This window comes from Phyllostomus discolor, chromosome 2, assembly GCF_004126475.2.
Source record: "Phyllostomus discolor isolate MPI-MPIP mPhyDis1 chromosome 2, mPhyDis1.pri.v3, whole genome shotgun sequence".
Taxonomy (NCBI): Eukaryota; Metazoa; Chordata; class Mammalia; order Chiroptera; family Phyllostomidae; genus Phyllostomus; species Phyllostomus discolor.
The window spans coordinates 163,775,572-163,803,002 of record NC_040904.2 but is presented as its reverse complement, the minus strand read 5'-3'; the positions used below and the strand labels follow the sequence as shown (position 1 = coordinate 163,803,002).

Sequence of the window (27,431 nt, the reverse complement as noted above, 5' to 3'; positions counted from 1 at the left end):
TCAAGGCTGTTCTATTTGAGACTGGCAGAACTCCTGGGAGGTAGGCTTGTTGTTAGTATCCCCATTTCATAGATTATTAACAAATTGAGCTGGGACTAGAAAGCATCTCCTTTGTCCAGACTCAAGTTTAAAGCCCTGATACTTACAGAATTTTCTACTTCTTGTAAATAGAAGATAAATAAAATGGGATAAGTTCTGTGCCCTTGAGGTGTTTACAATCAAATATAATTCATAGGACAAAAGTCCTAGAACACTTGCTATATGACATGTAAATAGCACTGATTGCTAAAGAGTAAGCAAGAGGAACTGAGTACTGAGAGAACTGATACATTTATTGATCATTTATGAACTCTGTGCTGGGTCCCTTTACTGTATAAGAGATATGTGTATAGTGTCTATAACACACAGTTAGCACCTGCATTAATATTACCATTCCAATGCTGAGACTCTTTGGAGAAGTCATAGGTGTTTGTTTGTTTAAATAGTCTTCCCTACTATATTCTAAGCTCCTAAAAGAAGCTAATGGTGATGAAGAAAGACGATGATAGAGAAAGATGAATTATTTAATAGAATTCATCAGGAACAAGCTAACTGCCAAGGCTAGAGTTTTGAATTGAATTCTTTGGTAGAGGAAGGAAAAAGAAGCCAAGTTAACTGAATCTGTATGTTTGGAGAAGTAGTTAGTATTTACCAAATATGTCATTAAAAACTATGAGCTATCGCCCTGGCTTGTGTGGCTCAGTGAAGTGAGTGCCGGCCTGAGAATCAAAGGGTGGCCAGTTCCATTCCCAGTCAGAGCACATGCCTGGGTTGCGGGCCAGGCCCCACTAGGGGGTGCAAATGAGAGGCAACCACACACTGATGTTTCTCTCTCTCTCTTTCTCACTTCCTTCCCCTCTCTCTAAAAATAAGTAAATAAAATCTTAAAAAAAAAAACAACAGACTATGAGATATCCTGGTGAATGAGTTTTCCTAGTTCTTCCCACCATTTACAACCCCATTCCACCCCATTACCCTCCATTCCTCCATCAAGGGGCGCTAGACCCTCTGTCTTTCTCACATAATCCAATTGATGCAAAGAACAGGCAGGAAGGCATGGAGAGACAGAGAGCTAGATGGAAGTTGCCAAGGTACTCATGTCAGTGGCCCCAGAAACTCTGTTTTTAAAGAATTCCATGAAAAGCTATGCCCTTTTTCCCTAGTAACCCAAACCAGGTGAGTTTCCAAGTAAGCTCTTTTTGTTGTTAAGCCTATTTCTCTTCTCTGGAAATTTAAATTCTTTCTGAGCTCTGAAGATAAAGGTGCAAAAGAGGCGGAGGCCTGGACTCCCCAATAGCTACTAAGCGACGGGTAGCGGAGGCACTCTTCCCTAACTAGAAAAAGTGGAGAAACCCGCCCCCCAAGAGGCCTCAACGCCCAGAGCGGCACGACCGCCCCGGCAGCCCCGTCCCCCGCCCCCGCCCGCGCTGAGGAGTATCACAGTCAGTGCGGCAGATGAACTACAACTCCCAGTGCGCCTCGCGGCCCGCCGGAGTTACGCAACTTTTGCTGATTGGCCGCTGGGAATATTTGAAAGGAGGGGCTGGCGCGGAGACGAAGGTTACATTTTGGATCCTGGCAGAGTATTTAGTCTGGCGGGTAAGTCTTAGACCTGGAAAGTTGGGGACTTCTGGAGCAGTAAGGCCCGGAGGAACTCATGAGCCTGTTTACGCACTGAGGTGAATGGGACTCCCAAAACTGACTTGAGGGAAAGGCGGGGGCAACTCTGCCAGGGATGGTCGGGAGATCTCGGCACGCCCTGGTAGGTGTTGAAGAGCTCTGTGGAGGCCTCCTGTGTGGGGCTTGGGGTGATGGGAGGATAGTGAGGCCAGGGGTCGGTCTGGAAGAAGAAAAAGCGTAAGTGTCGGTTTATAATGGGAGCCTGGCGTCCTGGCCTGGGCTTTTTTCCGTTAGGATTTCTGAAGGGATTCATTAACCCCTTCTCCTGTCCTTCATTTAACTCCACTACGAATCTTCTCTGCACTCTCTAGTCTATCTCCTTCCCCCTAGCCACCACCCCCTCCCCGGTGCCATGAGGAACTTCAAAGGAGTCAACTTTGGGGCTCTGCTAAGCAGCCGGAAGGAGGCTGAAGAGTTGCTGTCTGACCTGAAGGTAGGGGTGCTGTCTGGCTGTGGATACACCTGGCTTTCCAAGCTGAGCCGGTTTTTTTGTTTGTTTGTTTTTTGACTGATTGGTAGCAACTCCATTTCTAGTTCCTTCCCCATCCCTTTCTCTTTGTATCATTCCCATCTTCCTCTCCTCCTAGGAGTTCCTGTCCAAACTTCCAGCCGGTTCTTCCAACTGCAGATTTGATGCGGAGAGGAGACAAACTTGTGATGCCATCCTAAGGGCTTGCAACCAGCAGCTGACTGCCAAGCTGCCTTGTCATAGGCACCTGGATAGCCTGCTGGAGCTGGCAGAACTGGCTTGCAATGGCTACTTGGTGTCCAACCCCCAGGGTCCACCCCTCTACCTGGAACGGATTCTCTTCATCTTTCTGCGGAATGTTGCTGCACAGGGAATCCCAGAGGCCACACTTCGACTAGCTCAGCTCCTCCATGCCTGCTTGGAGCAGTGTTCTCGCCAAGCTGCTCCCCAGGACTATGAGGCTGTGGCTCTGGGCAGCTTTTCTCTGCTTTGGAAAGGGGCAGAAGCCCTGGCAGAGCGGCGAGCTGCCTACTCAGCTCGGATGAAGGCCTTAAGCTTTCTAGTACTGTTAGAGGATGAGAGTACCCCTTGTGAGGTCCCTCACTTTGCTTCTCCAACAGCCTGTCGAGTGGTAGCTGCCCATCAGCAATTTGATGCCAGTGGGCATGGTTTGAGTGAAGCAGATGCTGATTTCCTAGATGATCTGCTCTCCAGGCATGTGATTAAAGCCTTAGTGGATGAGAAAAGGAACCCTCCTAGTTCTCTTTCTCCCCAGAGGGCCCTCTGTCTCTTGGAGCTCACCCTGGAACACTGCCGTCGCCTCTGCTGGAGCCACCTCCATGCCAAAGCTGTCAGGGTGGTAGAGAAGACCCAAGATTACCTAAGGAACACCAGCCTGGCTCCCAGCCTCCAGCTGTGCCAGCTGGGGGTAAAACTGCTACAGGTCAGGGAGGGAGGACCCCAGGCAGTGGCCAAGCTTCTGATCAAGGCATCAGCTATCCTGAACAACAGTATGGAGGCACCGTCACCCCCACTGCGGGCATTGTATGACAGCTGCCAGTTCTTCCTCTCAGGCCTGGAGCGAGGCACCAAGAGGCGCTTCGGACCTGATGCTATTCTGGGCTTCTTTGCTTTTCTTGGCGGGTACTGCTCCCTTATTCGGCAGCTGCAGGATGGCGTGAGTTGACCTAGAGAAAGGGTGGGAATATGGTTCTGTGGACTCACTATCAGGTTGGGATCTTTGGTAAGATCTAGAAGCTCTGGCTTCCCCCTTGGTAAGCTGCTCTCTGGACCATGCAGCCTAGTCTATCCTGAGAGGGCAGTGGTCTCTCCTGCTGTCCTTCCTACTCTCCGGGCTGTGTCTACTCTCCAGGACTCTGTGCCAGTCTTTAGTGTGGAGCTCACGCCTTATCTCTGTCCCTGAAACCAACCTTCCCCTTCTTCTTCAGGTCTGTGGGGACTCCTCCAAGCAGCAGCAGTCCTTGGTTCAGATGCAATTTCAGGGACTTCACCTCTATACTGTGGTGGTTTATGACTTTGCTCAAGGCTGTCAGGTACCTACTGGGAACGAAAAATCCTGGACACATCCTAGGGTCTGGGGTTGCTCAGCTGCCCTCAGTAGAGCTTTGGGGTGGCTTTGGGTTTGGGATGGGGTGGGTGTTACCTTGTACCTATTATGTTTCCTCTCACCCTCAAACCCTTCTTTCTTGCCCTTCAGGTAACTGATTTGGCTGATCTGTCCCAGCTAGTGGAAAGTTGCAGATCTACTGTGTTCTGGATGTTGGATGCCTTACAGGGCCTGTCAGGCCTAGAGTTGACTGACTACCTGGGGATGACTGGTCAGTGCCCAGGGGCCCAGATACAGGCTTCTTGGGAGGGTCATCACTCATGAGGCAGGCAAATAGCACTTGCTGGATGGTTCTGACCCCTGTGGGGACTCCTTATGGTTTAAGGAGGGAGTGAAAAAGATGTTTATAAATATTGGTTACTCTATATTTAACAACAGAAGAGAAGTGAGGAGACTAACTTAAAATAGTAGACACTAATTTTTTTCTCATTGGCTTTGAAATCTGATTTGGTATTTGTTTCATGAAAATGCTTTTTTTAAAAAAAGATTTTATTTATTTATTTTTAGAGAGAGAAGGGAGGGAGATAGAGAGAGAGAGAAACATCAATGTGCGGTTGCTGGGGGCCGTGGCTTGCAACCCAGGCATGTGCCCTGACTGGGAATCGAACCTGCGACACTTTGGTTCTCAGCCGGTGCTCAATCCACTGAGCTACGCCAGCCAGGTGTTTCATGAAAATGTTTGTACCTGAAATGCAACTTTATGATCTTTCTACATATTTAAATTTTAAAGAATATTTAGAACTTATTTTTTTTTAAACCAGGTGAAACAGGGTTCAAAATTCAAATTGCATAAAAGGGCATACAGTGAAAAGCTTCTCTCCCACATCCTGGTTGGGGGGAAAGATCATAAACAGGAGAATAATTGAATTGTCAACATGTTAGAAAGTGATCAGAAATATGGGGTAAAGGAAAAGTGGAGCAGGGGCAGCATAAGGGAATTAGGAGTTCAAGGTGAGTGAGTGGGGCAAGTTACCATTTAAAACAGGATGGTCAAAGTGAGCCTCATTGAGAGGGTGACATAAGCAAAACTTGGAGGATGTGAGGGAGTTGGCTATGTAGACACCTGGGAAAGGACATCCCTGGCAGAGGAAATAGCCAGTGCCAAGGCCTTAAATGTCAGAGTGGGTCTGGTGTCTTCAAAAAATAGCAAGGAAGCAATATAGCTTCAGTAGAATGAGGGAAGAAGGGAGAAGTAAGGAACAGGCCAGAGTATTTCCCTAAAATGCTGACCTTTGGAGCAAAATGAAGACAGATTGGCATGTGAGGAGAGATGAGCGCCGTTTGGGAATGAGGACTCTGCTTTTATAAAACAAGTGCAGAGGGCACGGCTGGTGTGGGAGGCATGGGCAGACTTGGAGCAGGAAGAGGAGTGCTGCCTCTTTCTCATTCCCTAGCAATAGGGGTTCCTGTCTGATCTGGAAGCTGCTAAGCTGACCAAGGATTAAGTTTCTCTCTACTGCCCCTCCAAAAGGAGAGGGCATTGGGAACCGATCCTGTGGTCAACTGTCCTTTCTGTCTCCTGCAGCCTCTTACACCAGTAACTTGGCCTACAGCTTCTATAGTCACAAGCTCTATGCCGAGGCCTGTGCCATCTCCGAGCCCTTCTGTCAGCACCTTGGCTTGGCGAAGCCAGGCACCTGTCCTGAGGTGCCTCCTGAGAAGGTACGAGGACAGGAAGGGAGGTCATGTTGGGGGAAGAAAGGGGCTTGAGTAGCGTAAAAGGCCCTACCCAAGACCCTGCCTTGGAGCAGGGAGTTAGTAGCTACATGTTGGCACCAGTACTTGGGACAGTATTTCCCAGACCTCACCTATACTGCCATTTACTTCGTTTTTAAAAACTGACTCACTTTTTATACTTAGCTTCATCCCAAGCCAGTGATTTTCAACCTTGTTGCACATTAGAATCACCTGAGTGAACTTTAAAACAAAAAACTCTCTAATGCCTTCCCTAAGCTAATCATATCCAATTGCATCAGAATCTCTGGTGCTGGAACCCAGGCACCTAGACATTTAAAGTGTCCTCCTAAGTGTCTTTTGGACAGCCAGAATGCGAACCATTGTCTTAAAGCAAGACAAAACAAGGGGTCAGCTGCACTGGCAAGCAAGGTGGGTCATAGAAGAAGGATTCATCATGAGAGCAGTGGTGAGCTTCTAATGGATTTAAGTGGAGGGCCATGACAGCAGACTGGCAATCTTGGACTTTTCTGGCATCACTGTGATGAATAAATGGAGGTGCAAGGATAACACTGGGCACCCAGGCTGCCTTAGCAGACCAGCAGGAAAGGGTGGGCATCTGAACGGAGAGCAGCTTCCCAAGGGATAGATAGAAATAACTGATGAGTGAAAGAAGTTGAAGGTTAACGTGCAAATGGCTGTGGGGGAGGGAGAAGGAAGAGTCCGAGGATAGTCTTGCATTCTGACTCAGGTGATTTGCTGAGATCATCACAGGAGGAGGAGGAGGTTTTCAGGGGGTGCGGACAGTGAATATGTAGGTGGATGGATGAAAGCTTTCCGGTCGTGAGCACCATGTGGTAGTTAGTTTCTTAGGTGTCTGCTGCCTTGGGGCAGGGGTGTTGGTTGGAAACCTCCTCCATCCACCCCCGACCAGGTGGTATATGTATTGTACTTGTGGATGCATGTCCTCTCCCACTGTACAGGCTCATTGGGTCCCCTCTCTATTTTGGTCTGTCCTTTCTTTGGTCAGTTGCATAGGTGCTTCCGGCTGCATGTAGAGAGTTTGAAGAACTGGGTAAACAGGCTGATGGATGCAAGATGGTGACTTTGTGGCTGACAGCCCTGCAGCCCTGTGGCCCCAAAACACATGGCTGAGCCAATCTCCTTCTGGGTCCGGGTTAAGATGGATGCAGCCAGAGCCGGAGACAAGGAGCTACAGCTGAGGTGAGTTGGAGGGAGGTGAGACAACCATGTTTGCCCCACGGCTATGGCAAGCTTTTTGTGCTCATGGTCACATTCATCCTCATGTCTGAAAAAGGCACTGATTCCTCCATCATTGTTCACTGAGTGCCTGCAATGTTCCAGCCGCTGTGTTCGGTACTGGGGGAACTGTGGTGTCAGGCAGTGTTCTTGATTTCACGACTGGAACTTACGGAGCTCTGAGCAAACCAAAGCAGAGACTTCTTAGCATGGGGGCAGAGGCTCTGTGTGTTCAAGGGCTTGCGAGGTGCTGAGCCCACTCTCTTTCAGGACTCTGCGAGACAGCCTGAGCACCTGGGACCCGGAGACTCTGTCTATCCTGCTCAGGGAGGAGCTGCAGGCCTACAAGTCAGTGCGGGCCACACAGGCAAGAACGGTTCAATGTCATCTGTGACCTTCTGGAACTGAGTCCCGAGGAGACACCAGCTGGGGCCTGGGCTCGAGCTACCCACCTGGTGGAACTGGCCTCAGGTGCTCTGCTACCATGACTTTGCCCAGCAGACCGACTGGTAAGGAGCAAAGGTGGGAGGCCCACTCTTGCCTTCTGTCTCTGACCCTTTGTGGAGCCTGTTTTCCCTCTCCATGTCCCTGAGCAACCCCTTCCATTTGTGGCCATGGGAGCCCATTCAAGGGTGAAGCCAGCTTTTCTGCAGAAGACTCTGATTAAGTTCAATCCTCTCCCTATAGCTCGCCCTGGATGCTATCCGGAAGCCCTGCAGCTTCTGGAGTCTGTGAGGCCTGAGGCCCAGGCTGAAGATCAGCTCCTGGATGATAAAGCACAGGCCCTGCTGTGGCTGTACATCTGTACCCTGGAGGCCAAACTACAGGAAGTGCGTGTGGCTGCTGTGGGGCTGAGCAACACTGGGTACAGGAATTGTTCCCCCCATGCCCTAAGTAAGCTGGCACTGGCCCTGTTTTTTACTCTGATCTCCCATCCAGGGTATCGAGCGGGATCGGAGAGCCCAGGCTCCTAGTAACCTGGAAGAATTTGAAGTCAATGACCTGAACTATGAAGATAAATTGCAGGAAGATCGTTTCCTATACAGTAACATTGCCTTCAACCTGGCAGCAGATGCTGGTGAGTGCCACGGACATAGTGTAGTGGGATAGTCTCACCAAGGCTTCCTAAGAGCCAGACGGGTACCACTGGTGTGGGAGAGGCTGGCCCTGTAGGCTGGGAGATGGTGGGCACAATGGGCAGAGGGTGTTATGGAGAAAGCGGCATTCTGCCCAGATGGCTCATGCTGAGAGAATGGCTGGTCTCTTTCGTCTGACTTACAGCTCAGTCCAAATGCCTGGACCAAGCCCTGGCCCTGTGGAAAGAGGTGCTTACAAAGGGTCAAGCCCCCACCGTGCGGAGTCTCCAACAGACAGCAACCTCACTGCAGATCCTTGCAGCCCTCTATCAGCTGGTGGCAAAGGTAATGGGCAGGCATTGACAAAGACCATAAACGCAAGCACCTTCTACCTTTTTGGCCTATGTTCCTGCTGAGAAGCCAAGTACACCAGTGTGGACGCTATCACTAGCCTCTCTGAGTTTAAATCCAGTTTCATCATTTTTTAGTGCATGGCCTTAGGCAAATTACTTAAACTTCTAAGGCCAAGTTTCCTTATCCTTAAGATGAAGGTAATAGCCCTGGACAGGTAGTTCAATTGCTTAGAGTGTTGTCCGATACGCCAAGGTTGCCAGTTCAATTCCAGGTCAGGGCACATATAAGAATCAACCATAGAATGGCCTAATTAAGTGGAACAACAAATCTCTCTCCTGCCCCTCCCTCTTACAATCAATAAATTAAAATTTTAAAAATTAACTAAAATGAAGGTGATAATAATTACTTCATAGCGTTGTTAGCATTTGATGAGATAATACATGGAAGATGTTGCACATAAAGAGAACACTCACATGTAAGCCATAACTATTAATTATTAGATAATTTGATAGCTATGTAACTCAAAAAAACACATAAATGCCTATAGACATAATTCTACATTTTTACATGTCAGAAGGTTTCACAGACTTCCCAAAGCTCTTCCCTGGGCTCCACATTAGGAACCTCTGAAAAAGAACATTGTACTTAAAGGACCTTTGTTACTGTGAGTCATTAGGCTGTATTTCTAGCACAAGGAGCCTGGGACACTGTCCCAGCCCTAGATTTGAGTCTGCCTCTACACATACCTATTATTGTGAATTTAGACAAGCAACTTAACCTATGTGATTCTCAGTTTCCTCATCTATTAAATTGGGATTAGGGTTGCTATTAAGATAAAATGAGTTCATGAATGTAAACCTCTTGGCACAGTGCCTGGCACATAGTAAGCACACTCAGTAAGTCCCGCTATTGATGACGACTGGCATCTGGCTTTCCAACAGAAGGGGTAGGATGGTTTGCAGACCCCCTCACTGTTTTCCTCTCAGGTTCCCTGATGGTTACTCCCTGGGTAGTCACATTCCAGCCAGGCTCTGAGATCAGGCCAACACCCAGAGGGGCTGGGGAGCAAAGGCTAGAAATGGAGGCTTGAGCAGGAGCTGGGTAACCTTATTGCTCCTGGCCAACCAGCCCTACAGGCTCTTGAGGTCCTCCTGCTTTTACGGATGGTGGCCCAGAGATTGGAGGATCACGCAAAGGCAGCTGGCTCCTCCTGCCACATCACCCAGCTCCTCCTGACACTCAGCTGTCCCAGCTATGCCCAGGTGAGTACCCAGCCTGTCTAGCCAGTGGGGCTGCAGGGGAGACATGGCTGTAGTAACCCATCTTTTCCCTGAAGAGATAGGACTCCTAAAAGGGCAGCTTCTGTGCCTTCTGCTGCCGCATTTGGCTAGAAGCTTGTAAAGTGCATGCTGGTTGGGAGGCAGGTGTCTTCCTTCTCACTGCGAAACCAGTTCATTGAGCTTTACAGATTCTGCATCAGGAATGTGATGCCAGTCTTGTATTCCCCACTTATTTCTGTTGCCCTGGTTGATCTTTTCTGGCTCACTTAGGACTATTATAATGTCTCCTAGTTGGTTTCCTTGCCTCCAGTTTTTCCCTTTTCCACTTTTGACTACTACCTGTGGGGTCTTTTTAGGCACAGATCTGATTTAACCTATTTCCTGTTTACAGGATTTAATTGACTTCTTCATTAAGTGAAGGATACTGTCCAAATCCTTCACTTTGTTTTTTTTTTTATTATATTTTATTGATTATGGTATTACAGTTGTCCTGATTTTTCCCCCTTTGTCCCCTCCAACCAGCACCCCCCACTCCCTCAGGCAATTCCCCCACCATTGTTTACATCCATGGGTCATGCCTGTAAGTTCTTTGGCTACTTCATTTCCTATACTGTACTTTATATCCCCATGGCTATGCTGTAGCTACCTATTTGTACTTCTTAATCCCCTCACCTCTTCACCTACTCCCCCACATACCCATCCCATCTGGCAACCATCAAAATACTGCCTGTATCCATGACTCTGTCTCTGTTCTTATTCTTTACTTAAATTGTTTTTTAGATTCAACTGTTGATAGATATGTATTTTTGTTATTTTATTGTTGATAGTTTGATCTTTTTCTTAAATAAATCTCTTTAATATTTCATATAATAATGGTTTGGTGATGGTGAACTCCTTTAGTTTTTTTCTTATCTGGGAAGCTCTTTATCTGCCTTTCGATTCTAAATGATAGCTTTACTATATAGAGTATTCTTGGCTGTATGTCCCTGCTTTTCATGACTTTGAATATTTCTTTTTTTTAAATATATTTTATTGATTATGCTATCACAGTTGTCCCATTTCCCCCCTTCACTCCCCTCCACACCCTCTCCCACCCACATTCCCCCCCCTTTAATTCATGTCCATGTGTCATACTTATAATTTCTTTAGCTTCTACATTTCTCATACTATTCTTACCCTCCCCTGTCTATTTTCAACCTACAATCTATGCTACTTATTCTCTGTACCTTTTCCCCCTCTCTCTTCCTCCCACTCCCCTGTTGCTAACCCTCCATATGATCTCCACTTCTGTGGTTCTGTTCCTGTTCTAGTTGTTTGCTTAGTTTCTTTGGTTTTGCTTTAGGTGTGGTTGTTAATAATTGTGAGTTTGTGTCCTTTTACTATACATGTTTTTTTTTATCTTCTTTTCTTAGATCAGTCCCTTTAACATTTCATAAAATAAGGGCTTGGTAATGATGAACTCCTTTAACTTGACCTTATCTGAGAAGCACTTTATCTGCCCTTCCATTCTAAATGAAAGCTTTGCTGGATAGAGTAATCTGGGATCTAGGTCCTTGTCTTTCATGACTTGGAATACTTCTTTCCAGCCCCTTCTTGCCTGTAAGGTCTCTTGTGAGAAATCAGCTGACAGTCTGATGGGAACTCCTTTGTAGGTTACTGTCCCCTTATCTCTTGCTGCTTCTAGGATTCTCTCCTTCGTTTTTACCTTGGCTAATGTAATTATGATGTGCCTTGGTGTGTTTCTTCTTGGGTCCAACTTCTTTGGGACTCTCTGAGCTTCCTGGACTTCCTGGAAGTCTATTTCCTTTGCCGGAATGGGGAAGTTGTCCTTTGTTATTTGTTCATATACATTTTCAATCTGTTACTCTTCCTTTTCCCCTTCTGGTACCCCTATAATTTGGATGTTGGAACGTTTAAAGATGTCCTGGAGGTTCCTAAGCTTCTCCTCATTTTTTTAAAATTCTTATTTCTCCATTCTTTTCTGTTTGGTTGTTTCTTCCTTCTGGTCCACTCTATTGTTTTGAGTCCCAGTTTCCTTATCATCACTATTGGTTCCCTGTACATTTTCCTTCATTTCTTTTATGGTAACCTGCATTTGTTTATCTAATTTGCGACCAAATCAACCAATTCTGTGAGCTTCCTGATCACCAGTGTTTTGAACTGTGTATCTGATAGGTTAGCTATCTCTTGGTCGCTCAAAAGGATGAGTTCTGGGGCACTGATTTGTTCTTCTGTTTGAGCCATCTCTCTCTCTCTCTCTCTCTCTCTTTTTTTTTTTTTTAGTTTGGTCGCTCCTGTTACAGTGAGAGGCAGAGCCTTAGGTGTTCACCAGGGCTGGGCACCCCAGTTGCTAGATTGTGACATTGTATGTGAGGGCGGGGTTGAGAGGGAACAATGACAGTAGCTCCGTTCTCCGTGGGACTTCAGTCCCTTCCCTGGGATCCTGGGTTGTGTGCTCTGCCCTGCTCCACAATTGCCGCCTCACTGGGTCTGCCAGCTGCTGCTTGCGTACTCAGGGTCCACTCGCTGCGTTCTTGTATGCCCCAGATGCCTTACGCGCTCCCGGTTGCCTCATGCGTTCAATTCTTCCTGTTCTCTGCACTGTGCCCTGTGCCCAGCTGCTCGTCTCTGCCCCTCCTACCAGTCTGGATGAATGGGTCTATTTCAACTTCTTGGCTGTCCAATTTCCATTCAGATAAATTTTCTGTCAGTTCTGGGTGTTATTCTGCCTCTAAATTGTTGTTGTTCCAATCTTGGTTGTGCGTGGAGGTACGGTGCGTCCACCTATGCCTCCATCTTGGCCGGAAGTCTGTATTCTTCATTTCTGACTGGATCTTCTTTATGCTGTTGAGGTCCTCACTAAGTTCCTTGAGCATCCTGGTAACCAGTGTTTTGAACTCTGCATCTGATAGATTATTTATCTCCATTTTTTTGTTTAGTTTTTTTCTGGAATTTTGATGTGTTCTTTCATTTGGGCCATGTTTGTCTCCTCGTTTTGTCAGGCCCCCTGTGTTTGTTTCTATGTATAAGGTAGAGCTGCTTTGGCTCCGTGTTTTGGTAGTGTGGCCTAATGTGGGAGGTGTCCTGTAGGGTCCAGTGGCACAGCCTCCAAAATCACCCAAGCTGGGTCTTCAAGGTATGCCCCTGATGTGAGCTGAGTACACCCTCCCCTTGTACTTGAGTCTTGGTTGCTGTTGGCAGATCAATGGGATGAACTTACCCAGGCCAGTCAGCTACAAGGACTGGCAGGGACCACTGACCACCAAGCTCTGCCCTCTGTGGAGGATCAGCTGTGTAGGGACAGGGTGGTGGTGCTCCAGCCTGGTCTGTAGCTGTTCACTGGGTGCATTGGCCCTGGGGTATGCTGGATGGTGCAGACCAAGGTCAGCCCCCACCCATGTTTTGTCTGGGGTGTCCCCCCTGCCTGACATATAAAGCAATCTGAGATGGCTGCTACTTATGCTGGGTTTGGAGATTCCCAGGCAAAACCAAGCTGTGAATCTAGGCTGGCTGCTGCTAGTGCCGGGCCTGTGGCTCCCTGAGGCCAGTTGTTGCTTGTTTGAGAGGATTTAGGAAGTTGTGAAGCATGAGCCAAGACCAGCCATTGGTTCGGAAAAGCAGCTTGGGGGGTCCGTAAGTTGGGTAGGGTGGAGTCTCTGGGGATATCCAAGGTGGGTCAAATAGTGTTAGCCAGGTTGATGGAGTTTCAGATACGGCACTAGCTTGCTGGCTCTGTTGGGGGAGGGTTTAGAAAAGGGACAATGGCCTTTGCTCGTGTTGACGTTTTTCCCTGTGTGTCACTGGTGCCTTTCAAGCTGCTACCCAGGTGCTGAAGGAGCTCAGAGGGAGTGAGTGTGAGTAGGTGAGTCTGTGTGTGGGTTCTTTAAGAGGAACTGCTTGGGACTTCAGCAGTTTCTTCCACTGACTTAATCCCCACTGATTTTTGCAGCTAGAAGTTGTGGAGACTTATCTTCCTGGTACTGGAACCTCGGCTGGGGGGCTGGAAATCTTGCTCCCAAGATTTCCTTCCCAAATTTCACAAGGGTGATGAACCAGCTGGTTTCTTGTCTGTGCCCTTCCTACCAGTCTGGATGGATGTGGTTTCTTTAATTCTGTAATTATCAGACTTCCATTCAACTTGGTTTCTAATGGTTTTGGGTGATGGTTATTCTATGTTTCAGTTGTAATTTTGATGTGATTGTGAGAGGAGGTGAGCTGTGTCTGCCAACACTGCCATCTTAATCGGCAGTCCCGACCCTTCACTTTGTGTCGACACCTTCTGTATCCTGGTTCACACTTTTCCTGGCCACTGCCTACCATGAACCTTACACTGATCTGTGCCATTACTTTATATTCCTCGTGCATGCCTCTTTGTCTTTGGTTGTATTAGATTCTCCACTCTAAAGGCACCCTCTCCTCTCGCCTTTTTTTCATTCAGTAAACCTGTACTTTCTTTTCAAGGCCGAGCTCAATTCTTCCCTCCTCCATAAAGCATTTTACATGTCCTCTTCTTCCAGGGCAGAATCAGCCACTTTCCCTGAGCCCCCACAGCACCAATGGCATTGTTTCATGATTACATCGTAGTGCCTGTGCACCTACTGCATTGCGAGCCGTTAGTTGGAAGGTTCTGCTTATTCCTCATTTGCTTTGTCTTTCTTTCAGAATGGTTAACCTAAAGGTGCTCAATGAATATTTTAGTGAGTAACTCCTATGTAGATTAGAATATTTGAAATAATATTTAATTGCACGTCTGGCGTTTTTCTTGCGAATGCTTTAATCCACTTTAATTTGAAGGCTCTGGCTGCCTTCAAACGGCATGTCCTCACCAGCATGCTCACTCCCTCATTGCTCCCTTAGTTACACCTGGAAGAGGCAGAATCAAGCCTGAAGCTTCTGGATCATAACACTGACACGTACCTGCTCCTTTCCTTGACCTGTGACCTACTGAGAAGTCAGCTTTACTATGCATGCCACAAGGTATTTCTCACTTTGTTATACCCAAAGGTCCTGGGTATTGAAAGGGTTTTAGGATTTTCTAGATATTTGTCTGGCTTCTGAAGTTTCCCTGGAGCTATGAAGAATATTCCTGACTCTGAGAAGCAGTACTGTTTCCCAGCTTTGTTCTCCAGTGAACTGGTCACCAGTGCTCCTCACAGAGATACTTTCCATTTCACTTTTTCCAGTTTCCTCAGGGACAAGGAGGAAGGTCTCCCTGAATAAAAACTGGGATGACACTGGAGCCCTAGACTGAAATCCAGTGGGATCCTAAAGGCCTGAGTTTTCTCATACAATAGCTGTGTGACTTTTCTGAGTCTTATGCCCTCTCTTGTCCCAGTTTTCTTTATAGCTTTTATCATTCTTAAAAGCCCGGGATTGGGCCAAGGGATCTCTAGGGGCATCTCAAGCTCTGAATTGCCCATCTGACCTCACTGCTCTGCTCTGGTCTCCCCTCCCTCTTCCAGGTGACAGAGGGCGCCTCTCTGTTGCTGTCCGTGCTTCAGGACCCTGCCCTCCAGAGGTCATCCAAGGCCTGGTACTTGCTGCGTGTCCAGACCCTGCATGTGGTGGCAGTCTACCTTAGCCTCTCCTCAGACAGCCTCTCAGCCTCCCTGTGGGAGCAGCTCTGTGCCCAAGGTGAAGGAATAGAATGAATGGCCATCCTTGGTTGATGTGTGTGGTTTGTGCACTGTCATCTCTTCTCAGACCTTGTCCCCTCTGCTGTCTAGCTTTGTGGGTGAGCCTACTTGGAAGCTTCATAGAGTAGGCCTGGGATAGCAGATGAGTTTCAATTCTACTGACTCTAATCAATTGCCTAGTGACTGCCTGAAATGCTATACTGACAAGGTTTCTGGGACCCTAATGTGGTCTCAGGTTGTTCTGTGATTGATTAGCTCTGTCTGCCTTAGGTGCACAAACAGAAGAGTTACAGCATACTTTGCATTTGCTATCTTAATAGTTAAAGGTGGTGGAAGTTCGGGTCAATCATCTCCCTTCTTGTCCCCTCCTCCTTTACCTGCACAGGCTGGCAGACACCTGAGATAGCACTCATTGACTCCCATAAGCTTCTCCGAAGCATCATCCTCCTGCTCATGGGCAGCGATGTGCTCTCGGCTCAAAAAGCAGCCTCGGAGACACCATTTCTGGACTATGGTGAGTCTGAGGAGGAGGGCAAGGCCATGTGGGAATGAAGAAACTAGATGGTGGGCCTGGCAGTTTTGTCTCCAGAGGATCCAGGCTGTGACTAAGTGATCAGGGTCTTGCCTGTCTCCTTTGCTGCAGGTGAAAATTTGGTACAGAAATGGCAGGTGCTTACAGAGGTGCTGAGATGCTCTGAGAACCTGGTCTCCCGCCTGGGCCACCTGGGTAGTGTGAGTGAAGCCAAGGCCTTTTGCTTGGAGGCTCTGAAACTCACAACGAAGTTACAGATACCACGCCAGTGAGTACAGAGACCAAGAGGATGCCAGTTCTGGAACCTCAGTACCTGTGCCCATGATTGTGGGTTCCTAGAGTATTCCATAGATAATAACGTCAGCCTGTGTGGGGGCTGGTGGAAGAATGTATTCTGTGGCCTAATAAGTGGAAAATGCTGAGTGAATCAGTGTTTGATTTCTTCATTTCCTATAGGACTTCACATGTCCTCCAGAATGCTAATACACATTATAAATCTCCAAGTGGGAGATCTAGTGTACAGTGTTTCCCTAAATCTTTTTGCCCATAGGATCCTTTATTACTATTTATTTTTATTTTTTGAGGAATGCAGTTTGGGAAATCCTGTCCTCACACACAAGAATGAGTTGATTTGAGAGAGCAGTATAGGGGCCTCTCCCCAGGGAGCCTGAGGCTGGAAGAGAATGAGATGGCTGTGCCTGGGAAGGGAGGAAAGGGGCTCTCCAGGAAGGCAAGAGTTCCAATAAGTGGTTGTTACCTCCTCTCCCAATAAGGGTGCCCTGTTCCTGGTGCTGAAGGGGGAGCTAGAACTGGCACGCAATGACATCGACCTCTGTCAGTCGACCTGCGGCAGGTTCTGTTCTTGCTGGAGTCTTGCACAGGTGAGCAGCCATGCCCCTGTGTCCATGGGCAATGGTAAGAGTGGCACACACACTATGTAACACATCTTTATGTGGCAGGGTTTGGCCTCCTTCTAAACAGAGACTTCTGGTCCCAGGGCAAAGCTCTCTTTAGTCAGACCATTGGTGTCCCTCCTTCAGATAGCCTGTCCAGGACTAACTCTGTCTGGTTCTAGTTTCAGTGCTAATACACTCTGGCTATTTAAGTAAATTTAAGTAAAATTTAAAATTCAGTTCTCAGTCATTTACCACACTTCACAATGCTAGTGGCTGTTGTTATGGACAGCACAATGGAGCGTCCTCAGAAGGCTTAAGCTAATAATAAAATATTGTATTTATGATGCTTTTTTTTTATCAACCACTTCTACCTCTAGTATTTCATTTGACCTACACAATACCCTGGGTAAGTCAAGTAGGAACAGATTTTTTTTTTTATTTGTAAAATGAGAAAGTTGAGAAATTCAATGTTTTGGGCCAGAATCATGGGGCTAGTTGGACAGAAGCCAGGATTAAGAACTGGGCCTCCTGCCCAGCCAGTTGGTTGGTTGGAGCACTGTCCTGTACACCGAAAGGTCATGGGTTGGATTCTGGTCAGAGCACATGCCTAGGCTGTGGGTTCGGTCCCCGGTCAGTGTGTGTATGGAAGGCAGCCAATTGATGTTTCTCCCTCACACTGATCTCTCTCTCTTTCTCCCAACCAATAAATGTATCCTTGGGCGAGGATTTTTAAAACAAGAAAAGAAAAATAGGGGGCCTTCTGGTGCTGGCCTGCTTTCCAGATTCACACAGTTTTCTAAGCTGCAAATAATGGGTTTTTGTGCTATGATGGTCCATTATTGGAAGAAAGAAAGTATTAGGGATTTTGTCAAAACAGTAGTCTGTACTAATATTTAGTATGTTAGTACAATAATATACATAAGTAATTAGTAAGTAATTAACTCATATGTTAGGGAGTTGGGTCCTGGGGTAGATCAGTAATAACTTGGCATTTCTCCTAGTTTTATAATGCTTGTTCTGCTCTCTCCTCAGAGTTTTGTGGACTAGCCCAGCACCCAGATTCTGTGAAGAAAATCCCAATTGCAGAAGGGGAAGAAGCAGGCCCGGGTCCCCTGTCCTCTAGAGCCTCGCGGAGGAGGAGCTCTTCCTAAGAGGCCCTGTTCTGGAGCTGGTGGCCACTGTGGCCAAGGAAACCTGGCCCCATAGCACCTTCCACAAACTCCTCCCCAGTCCTGAAACAAAAGCCCCAGCCCAGCCCTGGCTTCCTGGCCCATTTGCCCACCTGTGAACTGCTCATCTGTGTCAGCCCTGTCCTTCAGCAGTCTGTCTGCGCTGGGGGTACTGGTCACCGCCGGGGTGAGCCTGGCCATGGGCCATCAGGCCCAGGGTCTGAATTCTCCTTCAGGTTGTACTGAAGGGTTGCCCTGCAGCCGCTGAGCGCCTAGGCCCAAGCTCTACAAGCTTCTCTGAATCGAAAAGTAGCCCCTACCCTGTCCCGAGCCTCTTTGATGAGATCTTGGTCCGGGAACACACACAGGCTGGCACCAGGAATGGTTGATTTTTGGGGGGGGTGGGGCTTGGGGGTTGAGCCGGCCATCAAACAGCCTGGAGAAGGCTCTGGAGTCAGGGCTGAAGTTTGTGGCAGCAAGGGATACCCCACCTGGATCCCTGGCGAGCCAGCCTGCTTCTTGGATTCAGGCCCTTGCGAAGCTGATGGCTCAACTGCTGCACTACCCAAACTTTTTGCTGGCTCCTGGGGCTGGCAGCCACCATCTATAAAGATTCCCCCAGGCTCAGAGCCCTCTAAGCTTAAAGCCAAAACAGTCCAGACCGGCGAGGGCGCCAGCAGGAGGTCTCTGCTCCCCTGCCCCTCCATAATCCCTCTCTGAAAGGGTCTGGAAGGTGGGGGACCACCTGTACACCTAAGCCCCCTGGCCGGCTTCGGCAGGCTGGCGCTCGTGTCCCTTTCACTGTGTTTGAAAGAAGTTCTCTACAAAGAGCAAACCTGAGGTTCCCCAGGCCCCAAGGTACAACAGAGGGTCCAGACCGCCTGAAAGGTGGGAGGTGGGACAGTGCTAGCTGGTGTTGTTGTTGGGTGGGGTTGGTCCTGGGGAAGAGTCCTGCAGAGCAGGTGTCTGTGGGATCGTTTCCCAGGACCTGGGGACCTTTAGCTCTCCTTATTATCTGCAGGATCCCTAACGTGTTCCACGGGAAGGAACTACTTCCAAGTCTACCTTGACTTAGACAGAAGGCACTTTCCTAACTCTAGGGTTCCTTTCCCTTTTCATCCTTCCTCCTCATCTTTTAGACTCCTCCCCTCTCCTCTCCCTCCTTCCACCCCAGGAGTTGGCTGCCCCTAACTGAGTGTGGCAGTATATGTGGGAGAGTTCATTTTTCTCTTCCCCAATGGCCTCTGTGGTGGTTTCTCCACAGCGCCACCTGCTGTCAGAGAATGTCTTGTCACTCAAGGCCCCCTTGGCCTCTCCCTTTCATACCCATCCCAGGTGAACTTCAGTGATGACAGTGACTTGGAAGACCCAGTTGAGGCGCAGCTTGCTGAGGGGCCCAAGAGGCGGGGCACTGCTTCTCGGGGCCAAGACTCGGGTCAGGCTAGGAAGGGCCGGAGCTTGAAGACTGGTTGTGCTGGCTGCCTCAGGTGGTGGCCCCTGAGCGCTCTGGTCCCAGTGGCAGGAGCCGGAGGGCCAAGAAAAGTGGCATCGGATATTGTGAGGAACTGGGCCCTGAGATTATGAGGACCATTCCTGAGGAGGAGCTGACTGACAAACCAGATGAAATGAGCTTTGAGATCCTCAGGGGCTCTGATGGCGAAGACTCAGCCTCGGGTACAATGGCAGGGTGGGGAGGTGGAGGTGGCATATGTTTGGGGGAGGCTGCCCTGGGCCAAAGCGCAAGAAATAACTGGCGCCAAAGACAGCTCTTCTTTTGTTGGTGCTGGACTGGGATCCTGGGGGGAAAGCAAAGACAAGGGGATGGCAGGAGTAAGGAGCTCCACAGAGAAATTCTGCTCTCTCCCCAGATGGGAAAACACCAGCCTCGGGGCCTGACACAGCCATAGGAGAATGTGAGTTGTTGAGACGGGATTCCAGCAAAGAGGAGCTGTGCATCCCGTGCCCAGACAAGAAGAGAGACAAGGATCTCGGTCCTTGGCTCCGACGCCCCTCAGCTCCTGTAGCCATTGGTGAGGTCTGGTCACTTGGGGAGGGCTGAGCCTCTGGTTCTTTTGATGCCAATGCTTTTTCAGTCTGTCCTTGGCTCTGGCTTTGGATCCGGTAGCTTTTGAACCTGGGTTTGAATTCCAGCCCTCTTTCTACTACCTGTGTGCAAGTTACTTAACCTCCCTGAGCTTCTTTTGACTTAACTGTAAAGTGGGTTTGAGGAGGACAGGGCAAGCTGATGCATGTGAGTTATGTAGCATCCTACTTGGCAGGTTGCCCTTTGTAAATGGCAGCTGCTACTTTACAAGTGGGAGATGAGATAGGGATTTATTCTTGGCAAGTTCCTATCAGCTGGGAGGTAGATTTGTGTGTAGCAAGTGTCTTGACCTTCCTCTAGGTATCTCTACCCTGGATTCCATCTGTGACTCACTGAGCATTGCTTTCCGTGGAGTCAGCCACTGCCCTCCTAGTGGGCTCTACGCTCATCTCTGTCGCTTCCTGGCCTTGTGCCTGGGCCAGCAGGATCCCTATGCCACTGCCTTCCTTGTCACCGAGTCTGTTTCCATCACCTGTCGCCACCAGCTGCTCACCCATCTCCACAGGCAGCTCAGGTGAGTGTCTGCCGTCTCTAAGGCTTATGCTGGGGCAGACTGGAGGGAGGGACCAGACAATGAAGGAGGGAGAACTCACCCCTCCTTGTGTTGCTTGCAGTAAGGCCCAGAAGCACCAAAGATCACTCGAAGTAACAGACCAGCTACAGGGGTTGAGCCTCCAGGAGAAGCCTGGAGATGTCCCCCTGGCCCGCATCCAGCACCTCTTCTCCTTCAGGACATTGGGATCTAGCCATTTCCCCCAGCCTGAGAAGGAGAGCTTCCAGCAGTGCCTGGCTCTGATCCCCAGTGGTATGGTGGCAGGCTTCGGCTGGCTCTCCCGTCCTTTCATTCACCTTCTTACTCAAGAGTTGGGTGACAGTGTTGAAGGCATTGGTTAGCTCACATAGATTCACGATCCTTATGGAAGGGCCTGTTGTACCTTTTCATTGATTAGTCATTTTCTTACTCTCACCAAACAGACATCCCCTACATCTGGAAGCTTTCTTTTTTAACTTTAACTTTGAGTTCCAAGCCAATTAAATGTCTTTTATTCAGCGTACATTCAGATGTCCACGGGCTCCCCATGCTGACATGAAACACATTAACAGACTGTTTGAGCATGTCCTTCTGTGCAGGGCCCTTTGTTCTCTGTGAGGGACACAAAGAAGTACAAGACATGGCCTCTGTCCTCGGGAGCTGTCAGGGCAAGTGAGAACACCTTGAACTCTAGTGACCAAGGCAGACTTCTTAGAGCTGTCTTGAGTGATAGACAGGGACTGAGGGTGGAAGATGAAAGGAATTCCTTGAACAGCTGAAATGACTCTGGGTGTGTCCTGTGTGTTAGGGGTGACTGTGTGTGTATTGGCCCTGGCCACGCTCCAGCCTGGAACGGTGGGCAACACCCTCCTGCTGACCCGGCTGGAAAAAGACAATCCCCCGGTCACTGTACAGATCCCCACCGCCCAGAACAAGGTACGTTTCCTGGGCCAGGGAGCAAAGTTGGACTGGGGTAACTTCTGGTCGAACCGCTCACATTCTGTGACTGGTGATCACATGAACAAGCAGAAATCTCACAGCCTCATCTCCCAAAGCTTCCTCTTAGCTCGGCCCTGAAAGAGTTTGATGCCATCCAGAAGGAACAGAAAGAAAACAGCAGCTGTACTGACAAGCGAGAATGGTGGACAGGGCGGCTAGAACTGGACCATAGGATGGAGGTGTGTGCCCTCAGGGTGGGGTGGGGTCAGGCCTAGAAATCACCTGGGGGTGCCAGTGTCTTCCCACTCAGGGGTGCCAGGTCAGTGCTAAGCTGCTTCAAATCTTTCTGGAATTGTAGGCCTAAATAAAAAATTATGCCACTTGGGAAGGACTTTAAACAAGAGCCCACACATTGAAGGGGTTAAGGCACTGGAACATTCAAAGGTACATACAAGAAAAAGGACTTAAGCCCAAGTGTCAGCTTCCCAGCTTTAGCTTTCATGGCCTACCTGTTCACAGATATGTAACAGATGATCTCACCTATACTCCCCTCAAGTCTCAGCAAATGAGAAATGTCTCTAGCTCCTTGTCTCTTATGACTGGCAGAAAGATATGTAAGATAAATCCACACATTGGAAAACCCATTTCCTCATCTCCAAAATGTTGGTGCTCATGGGGGAAGAAACTTAGCTTCATCTCGGACTGAAGATCCTATTCTTCCGCATCAGGTTCTCATCACTTCCCTAGAGAAGGAGGTGCTGGGCTGCTGGAGGGGGCTATTGCTGCCATTCACTGAGGACCCTGGCCCTGCCCAGGAGGCCTCCCGCCTGCAAGAGTTGCTGCAGGAATGTGGCTGGAAATACCCTGACCCTACTCTGCTGAAAGTGAGTTGAGAAATCAGGGAAGGGGAAGAAGCTAGACTTAACTCCTTCCCACCTGCCACCTCGAGTGGAGATGGAAGCTATGGCACTCACTGACCAGTGTTCCCCTACATACAGGTCATGCTCAGTGGTGCCAGTACTCTCACCCCCCAGGACATTCAGGCCCTGGCCTATGGGCTGTGCCCTGCCCAGCCAGAACGAGCTCAAGAACTCCTGAGTGAGGCAATAGGACATCTACAGGGGCAAACAATACCAAGCAGTAGGCACCTTGTCTTAGTGCTGGACAAGGTAAGGAGCTAAGGACTGGAGAGGCAGTATCTACTGGGCAGTGGGCACCAACTCACCCCCACCCCATCTGACTCCTGCGTATGCCTGTGTAGAGACCATAACCTCTGAGTGCTTTTTACCCAGGACCTGCAGAAGCTGCCATGGGAGAGCATGCCCAGCCTCCGAGCACTGTCTGTCACTCGGCTGCCCTCCTTCCGCTTCCTGCTCAGCTATGCTATCATCAGAGAGGTAAGGTTCAGGGATTGTGGACTGCAGATAATTGGTGGTGATTGGGAAGGTAGGAGAGGGTCTTGGAAACAGATCAATCATGGAATGGGGCTTGGAGTTTTTTGGCCCTCCGGCCAGACCAGGATCCTGATCACTAGTGTCTCCTCCTCAGTCTGGGGCCTCACCAGTGCTGACCCAAGGGGTGGATCCACGCAGTACCTTCTATGTTCTGAACCCTCACAATAACCTGTCAAGTACAGAGGAGCAGTTTCGGGCCACTTTTAGCAGGTCAGGAGGATAAGAGTGAAAAACGGGATGGGGAAGGGTAGCAACAACATACAGGCAATGTTGCAGCCCACCTTTTCCCTAGTATTCCCTGTGCCCAACTTGCAGCATGACCCCTACTCTTAACTCCGGCAGTGAATCTGGCTGGAAAGGAGTGGTTGGGGAGGTGCCGAGCCTGGAACTGGTGCAGGAGGCCCTGATGGAGCGTGACCTATATATGTGAGTGCTTAGGGCAGGGAGGTGGGGAGAGAAACAGCCCCAGAGGAGGGTATTGCTTTGATTTGCTTTGGGGCTTTAAAGCCCCTGGCTGACAAGACACAGAGCAGAGGCCTAGTATGGCTAGGTCAAACTCACCTCACCTTCTGGTTTAGCTACGCAGGGCACGGGGCCGGTGCCCGCTTCCTGGATGGGCAGGCTGTTTTGCGGCTGAGCTGCCGGGCAGTGGCACTGCTGTTTGGCTGCAGCAGTGCAGCCCTGACTGTGCATGGAAACCTGGAGGGGACTGGCATCGTGCTGAAGTATATCATGGCTGGCTGGTGAGTCTCAAGGGGCAAGGCCCATGCTAGGTCCCTACCCCCAGGTTCTTTCCTAGGTCTGAAGTCTAAATCCTTTCTCTTTTGTGCCCCACCTTCCTCCCATCCTAGTTCCCTAGGGCCATTAACCGGTTGCTGTCTTCTCTCCTCCTAGAGCTATGGGCCAAGGGACTTCCTCATTGGCTGTATTGGCTCTGCTCACCCACCACCACCATCAGTTGTGTTTTCCTATATATGCTGTTTTAGAGACCTTTGTATTTCTTCCTTCTTTTTTTCCCAGTCCTCTATTTCTGGGTAACCTCTGGGATGTGACTGACCGTGACATTGACCGCTACACGGAGGCGCTGCTGCAGGGCTGGCTTGGAGCAGGCCCAGGAGCCCCCATTCTCTACTATGTCAATCAGGCCCGCCAGGCTCCGCGACTCAAGTATCTTATTGGGGCTGCACCTGTAGCCTACGGCTTGCCTGTCTCCCTGCGGTGACTCCTTAGAGCTGTCCTATCACTGGCAGAAGCCATGACACTGTGTTATACCTCCCATGCTTAGATTTAACCCTCAGGATAAATATTTTTAAGTGATTTTCCCCAATATTTTATGTAAAACATTTCTTTGTAACTTAATATAATAAAGATTTCTAACTTAAATCATTTGTGTAGTTCATCAGAAACATTTGAAGACAAGACTTTGCCACCGCCCACAGTGTGGTACAATAAACAGAACAACTTGCAGGAGTTCCAGTTTGAGGGCGTTGGGAAGAAAGGCGAAAGCATAGGACGAAGTTGGGCCTGGCTGGGCCTCAAAGCTGAAAGAAAGGCATCAGGATGCTCTAAGCCGGGACAGAGTTGTCAAGAAGGGTAGAGATAGACCCACTGAATGTGCCTTGACCCGGCACCATCAGGTCTGTCTTATCTTCTTGCCCTCAGGTGTCCTGGAGTGACACCAGCGTTAGTACCTCAGTTCCCCTGCCCCTGACCCAGGTGAATGTTAAAGACCTCTGTTTTCTCCCCCCATACAGCTGTTAACACTTAGCAGTGCACTTTGGCGGCAAGTTATGTGGGGTTCTGCTGCTGATGTATGGTTTTTCTCTCTCCAGTTACATTTATTTCCTCAGAGCACGTATCTTACACGTTCATGTAGCCCTCACATCTAGCACATATTATAACATATGTATTGGCTAACAAACCTTGTGCTGTGCTTGTGGGTTGATAACTGTCCTCTCCGCCTCCAGCTTCTCTTCTGCTTCACCTGCTCAAAGCACCAGTTTCCTGGTGCTACTCCCCTGACCAGAGAACTTCACAAGCCTCTTTGCCTGTCTGTCACTAGGTTTACACCACCCACGTGGAGCAGCCTGTGTTGCTTTGCAATGTTGTGGTTATAGCCTAAGTACTTTTACGGTTTTTAAATTCCAAAAAAATGGTCACCACTCTCCTTACTACCTCTCTGCCTTTCCTGCGGTGGTCTGGAAAGAACCTCATTATTTTCAAAATATGCCTGTTACACCTTCTAAAATTAAGTTTTAAAAAAGGAATGTGTCACTTCGACAACAAAAATAAAGGGCACAGTTAAAGCAGTTCTCTTCAGGCTACAAGGTGGCTTTCCCTCCTGATAGTCTTGAATTGTGTTTCATTTTCACTCTCTGGGCTAGCAACTTTCTATCCTCAAAGCGGGAGGTTGAAGAGGTACCACAAACCTGGAGCTCGTTGACCCCAGGCTTGGGGCTCACTAATGCCCAAACTTGTCCAGTGTTCAGACTACTTTATGGTTGCCACTCTGCCATCATGTTCAAAGCACGCTTGGTCCAGGGCTCCATCCTGAAAAAGGTGCTAGAGGCACTTAAATATCTCATCAATGAGGCCTGCCAGGGCATCAGCTAGAGTGGCGTCAATCTGCAGAGCATGGACTTGTCCCACGTGTCTTTGGTGCAGCTCACCCTGTGCTCTGAGGGCTTCAACATACTGCTGTGACCACAACCTGGCCATGGGTGTGAACCTCACCAGCATGTCCAAAATACTAAAACGTGCTGACAATGAAGACATTATTACCATAAGGGTTAAAGATGATGTGGACACATTGACACTACTATTTGAAGCCCCAAATCAAGAAAAGACTTCAGACTATGAAATGAAGTTAATGGATTTAGATGTTGAAGGACTTGGAATTCCAGAACAAGAGTATAGCTGTGTAGGAAAGATGCCTTCTGGTGAATCTGCATATATATGCAGAGATCTCAGTCATATTGGAGGTGCTGTTGTGATTTCCTGCACAAAAGATGGAGTGAAATTTTCTGCAAGTGGGGAACTTGGAAATATTAAGTTGTCACAAACAAGTAATGTCGATAAAGAAGAGGAAGCTGTTAGCATAGAGATGAATGAGCCAGTTCACCTAACTTTTGCACAGGGGTATCTGAACTTCTTTACAAAAGCTACTCCACTCTCTCCTTTGGTAACACTCAGTATGTCTGCAGATGTACCCCTTGTTATAGAGTATAAAATTGCTGATATGGGACATTTAAAGTACTACCTGGCTCCCAAGATCGAGGATGAAGAAGGATCTTAGGCATTTCCAAAGTCCAAGAAAATAAAACTAAACTTTTCAAGAATTGCTTCTAAGATTCCAACGTGCCCTTAAAAGTCTTTTCTGATGCCAGATTTGTAGCTGAATACATATGTAGATAATATTCTCTGTAAATAACCTCTTTTTTTTCTTCATTCTCTACAATTTAAAGGATAGCCTCAAGTCATATCTGGTCTTATGAACCTAGAACTCCTGCTGTATCTAGAAATACTCTTTAGGGTTTTTATAACAAGAGATTTTAACTAGTAGTACAGTTTTAAGAATTGCATTTTCAATTAAATAAAAGTTATTTGAATTTCAAACATCAGAAGTCAGTGCCTTCATTTGAACCAAGTTGCAAGTATCCTAGCAAATTCACAGTTAATGCTATCTTGTTGTGTAAATGTGTTTGGGTTTTTTTGTTTTGTTTTGTTTTTCAGTCTACAGCAGCCAGGTATAAATACATTAGAGCCATAAAAAGTACTTCAAATGCAGTGGGTGATAAGATATTTTGGAGGATTCATTTGCCAAACTTATTTTTGTATTCTTGAGGTCAAGAAATGAACAGGAGAATACAACAAATTCTATATATCTCATTATTTTGTCTTTCTATTAGTAAAAACCCCCTCAAAGATTTTATAAGACTAGCATTGTTACAGGGCAGTGTTTCTTTGCCCAAAGGATCCTTTCACAAAAACCTTTGAAGTTTTACTAGATCTGTGATAGAGCCCAAGGAGTATGTTTGTGCAAAAAATTAAAATTAAAAAATTCTTCGGTATAAATAGCCTTATTTGGGACTTAATCCCCTAAAAGGTGAAGATAGCTTAAATCTCATGGACGGTGGATTCAACCAGGAAAGTGAAAAGGCCCAGCAGTTGTGAAATAAAGGCTGTTTATTGTTCCCCGTAATTGTGCTACAAGGTCACAAATTGACATTTTATGTACTGAGAATTGCTTTATTACAGTTCATTTTCCCATTGTATTTTGTGTTTGGTGGATTAAACGACTAGTTTCTTTGTTGTACATGGACTGAGTTCTAGTTACTGTACTTTAGAAGTCACTGTGTCCAGTGGGTAATTTAACCTTCTGTGGTTAAACCTGCCTGCGAGGAAGGGGATTTGCAGCAAAGGGGCCTGATGGAATTTTGGGGATAATGAAAATGTTTTATATAGACTGGTGATGGTTCCAAGACTGCATTTGTTAAACCTCATCCAATTGTACTTTATTGTAAGTTATACCTTAATAAATCTTACATTTAAAAGCAAAAAAAAATAGTAATTCCCTGAAGACAGGAGTCCTGTTTGCCACAACTTGACTACGCTAGACTTGGGATGTTTTTTGAAAAAGCAAGGGCTATTCTCTTTAACTGAAGACGACCCTCTGAAAGACTTCCTTTTCAAGACGCAGGATCATAGAGA

General features: G+C 48.0%; 1 protein-coding gene and 1 pseudogene across 1 annotated transcript; both read left to right on the top strand.

The window, feature by feature from the left end:
• The first annotated feature begins 1,499 nt into the window (after positions 1–1,499).
• ESPL1 (extra spindle pole bodies like 1, separase) lies at positions 1,500–24,367 on the top strand. The gene is given in 50 exon segments (XM_036018943.1): positions 1,500–1,718; positions 2,057–2,152; positions 2,307–3,365; positions 3,637–3,741; positions 3,906–4,026; positions 5,341–5,477; positions 6,520–6,556; positions 6,559–6,626; positions 6,628–6,713; positions 7,020–7,115; positions 7,117–7,216; positions 7,218–7,258; positions 7,418–7,452; positions 7,455–7,579; positions 7,689–7,827; positions 8,031–8,170; position 8,593; positions 9,308–9,441; positions 14,317–14,436; positions 14,922–15,093; positions 15,481–15,609; positions 15,739–15,897; positions 16,402–16,464; positions 16,467–16,508; positions 17,556–17,599; positions 17,601–17,648; positions 17,650–17,715; positions 17,717–17,834; positions 17,837–17,859; positions 17,862–17,918; positions 17,920–18,070; positions 18,103–18,173; positions 18,175–18,261; positions 18,263–18,335; positions 18,338–18,505; positions 18,508–18,587; positions 19,028–19,180; positions 19,183–19,366; positions 19,561–19,722; positions 20,097–20,310; positions 20,411–20,601; positions 21,137–21,264; positions 21,384–21,506; positions 21,996–22,151; positions 22,266–22,436; positions 22,560–22,664; positions 22,816–22,931; positions 23,064–23,147; positions 23,300–23,464; positions 23,742–24,367. Coding segments are annotated over 49 exon segments (6,330 nt in total). The 5' UTR covers positions 1,500–1,718; positions 2,057–2,071; the 3' UTR covers positions 23,944–24,367.
• An 856-nt stretch (positions 24,368–25,223) lies between these two features.
• Positions 25,224–27,270, top strand: LOC114513582 (annotated as a pseudogene).
• Positions 27,271–27,431: the final 161 nt, after the last annotated feature.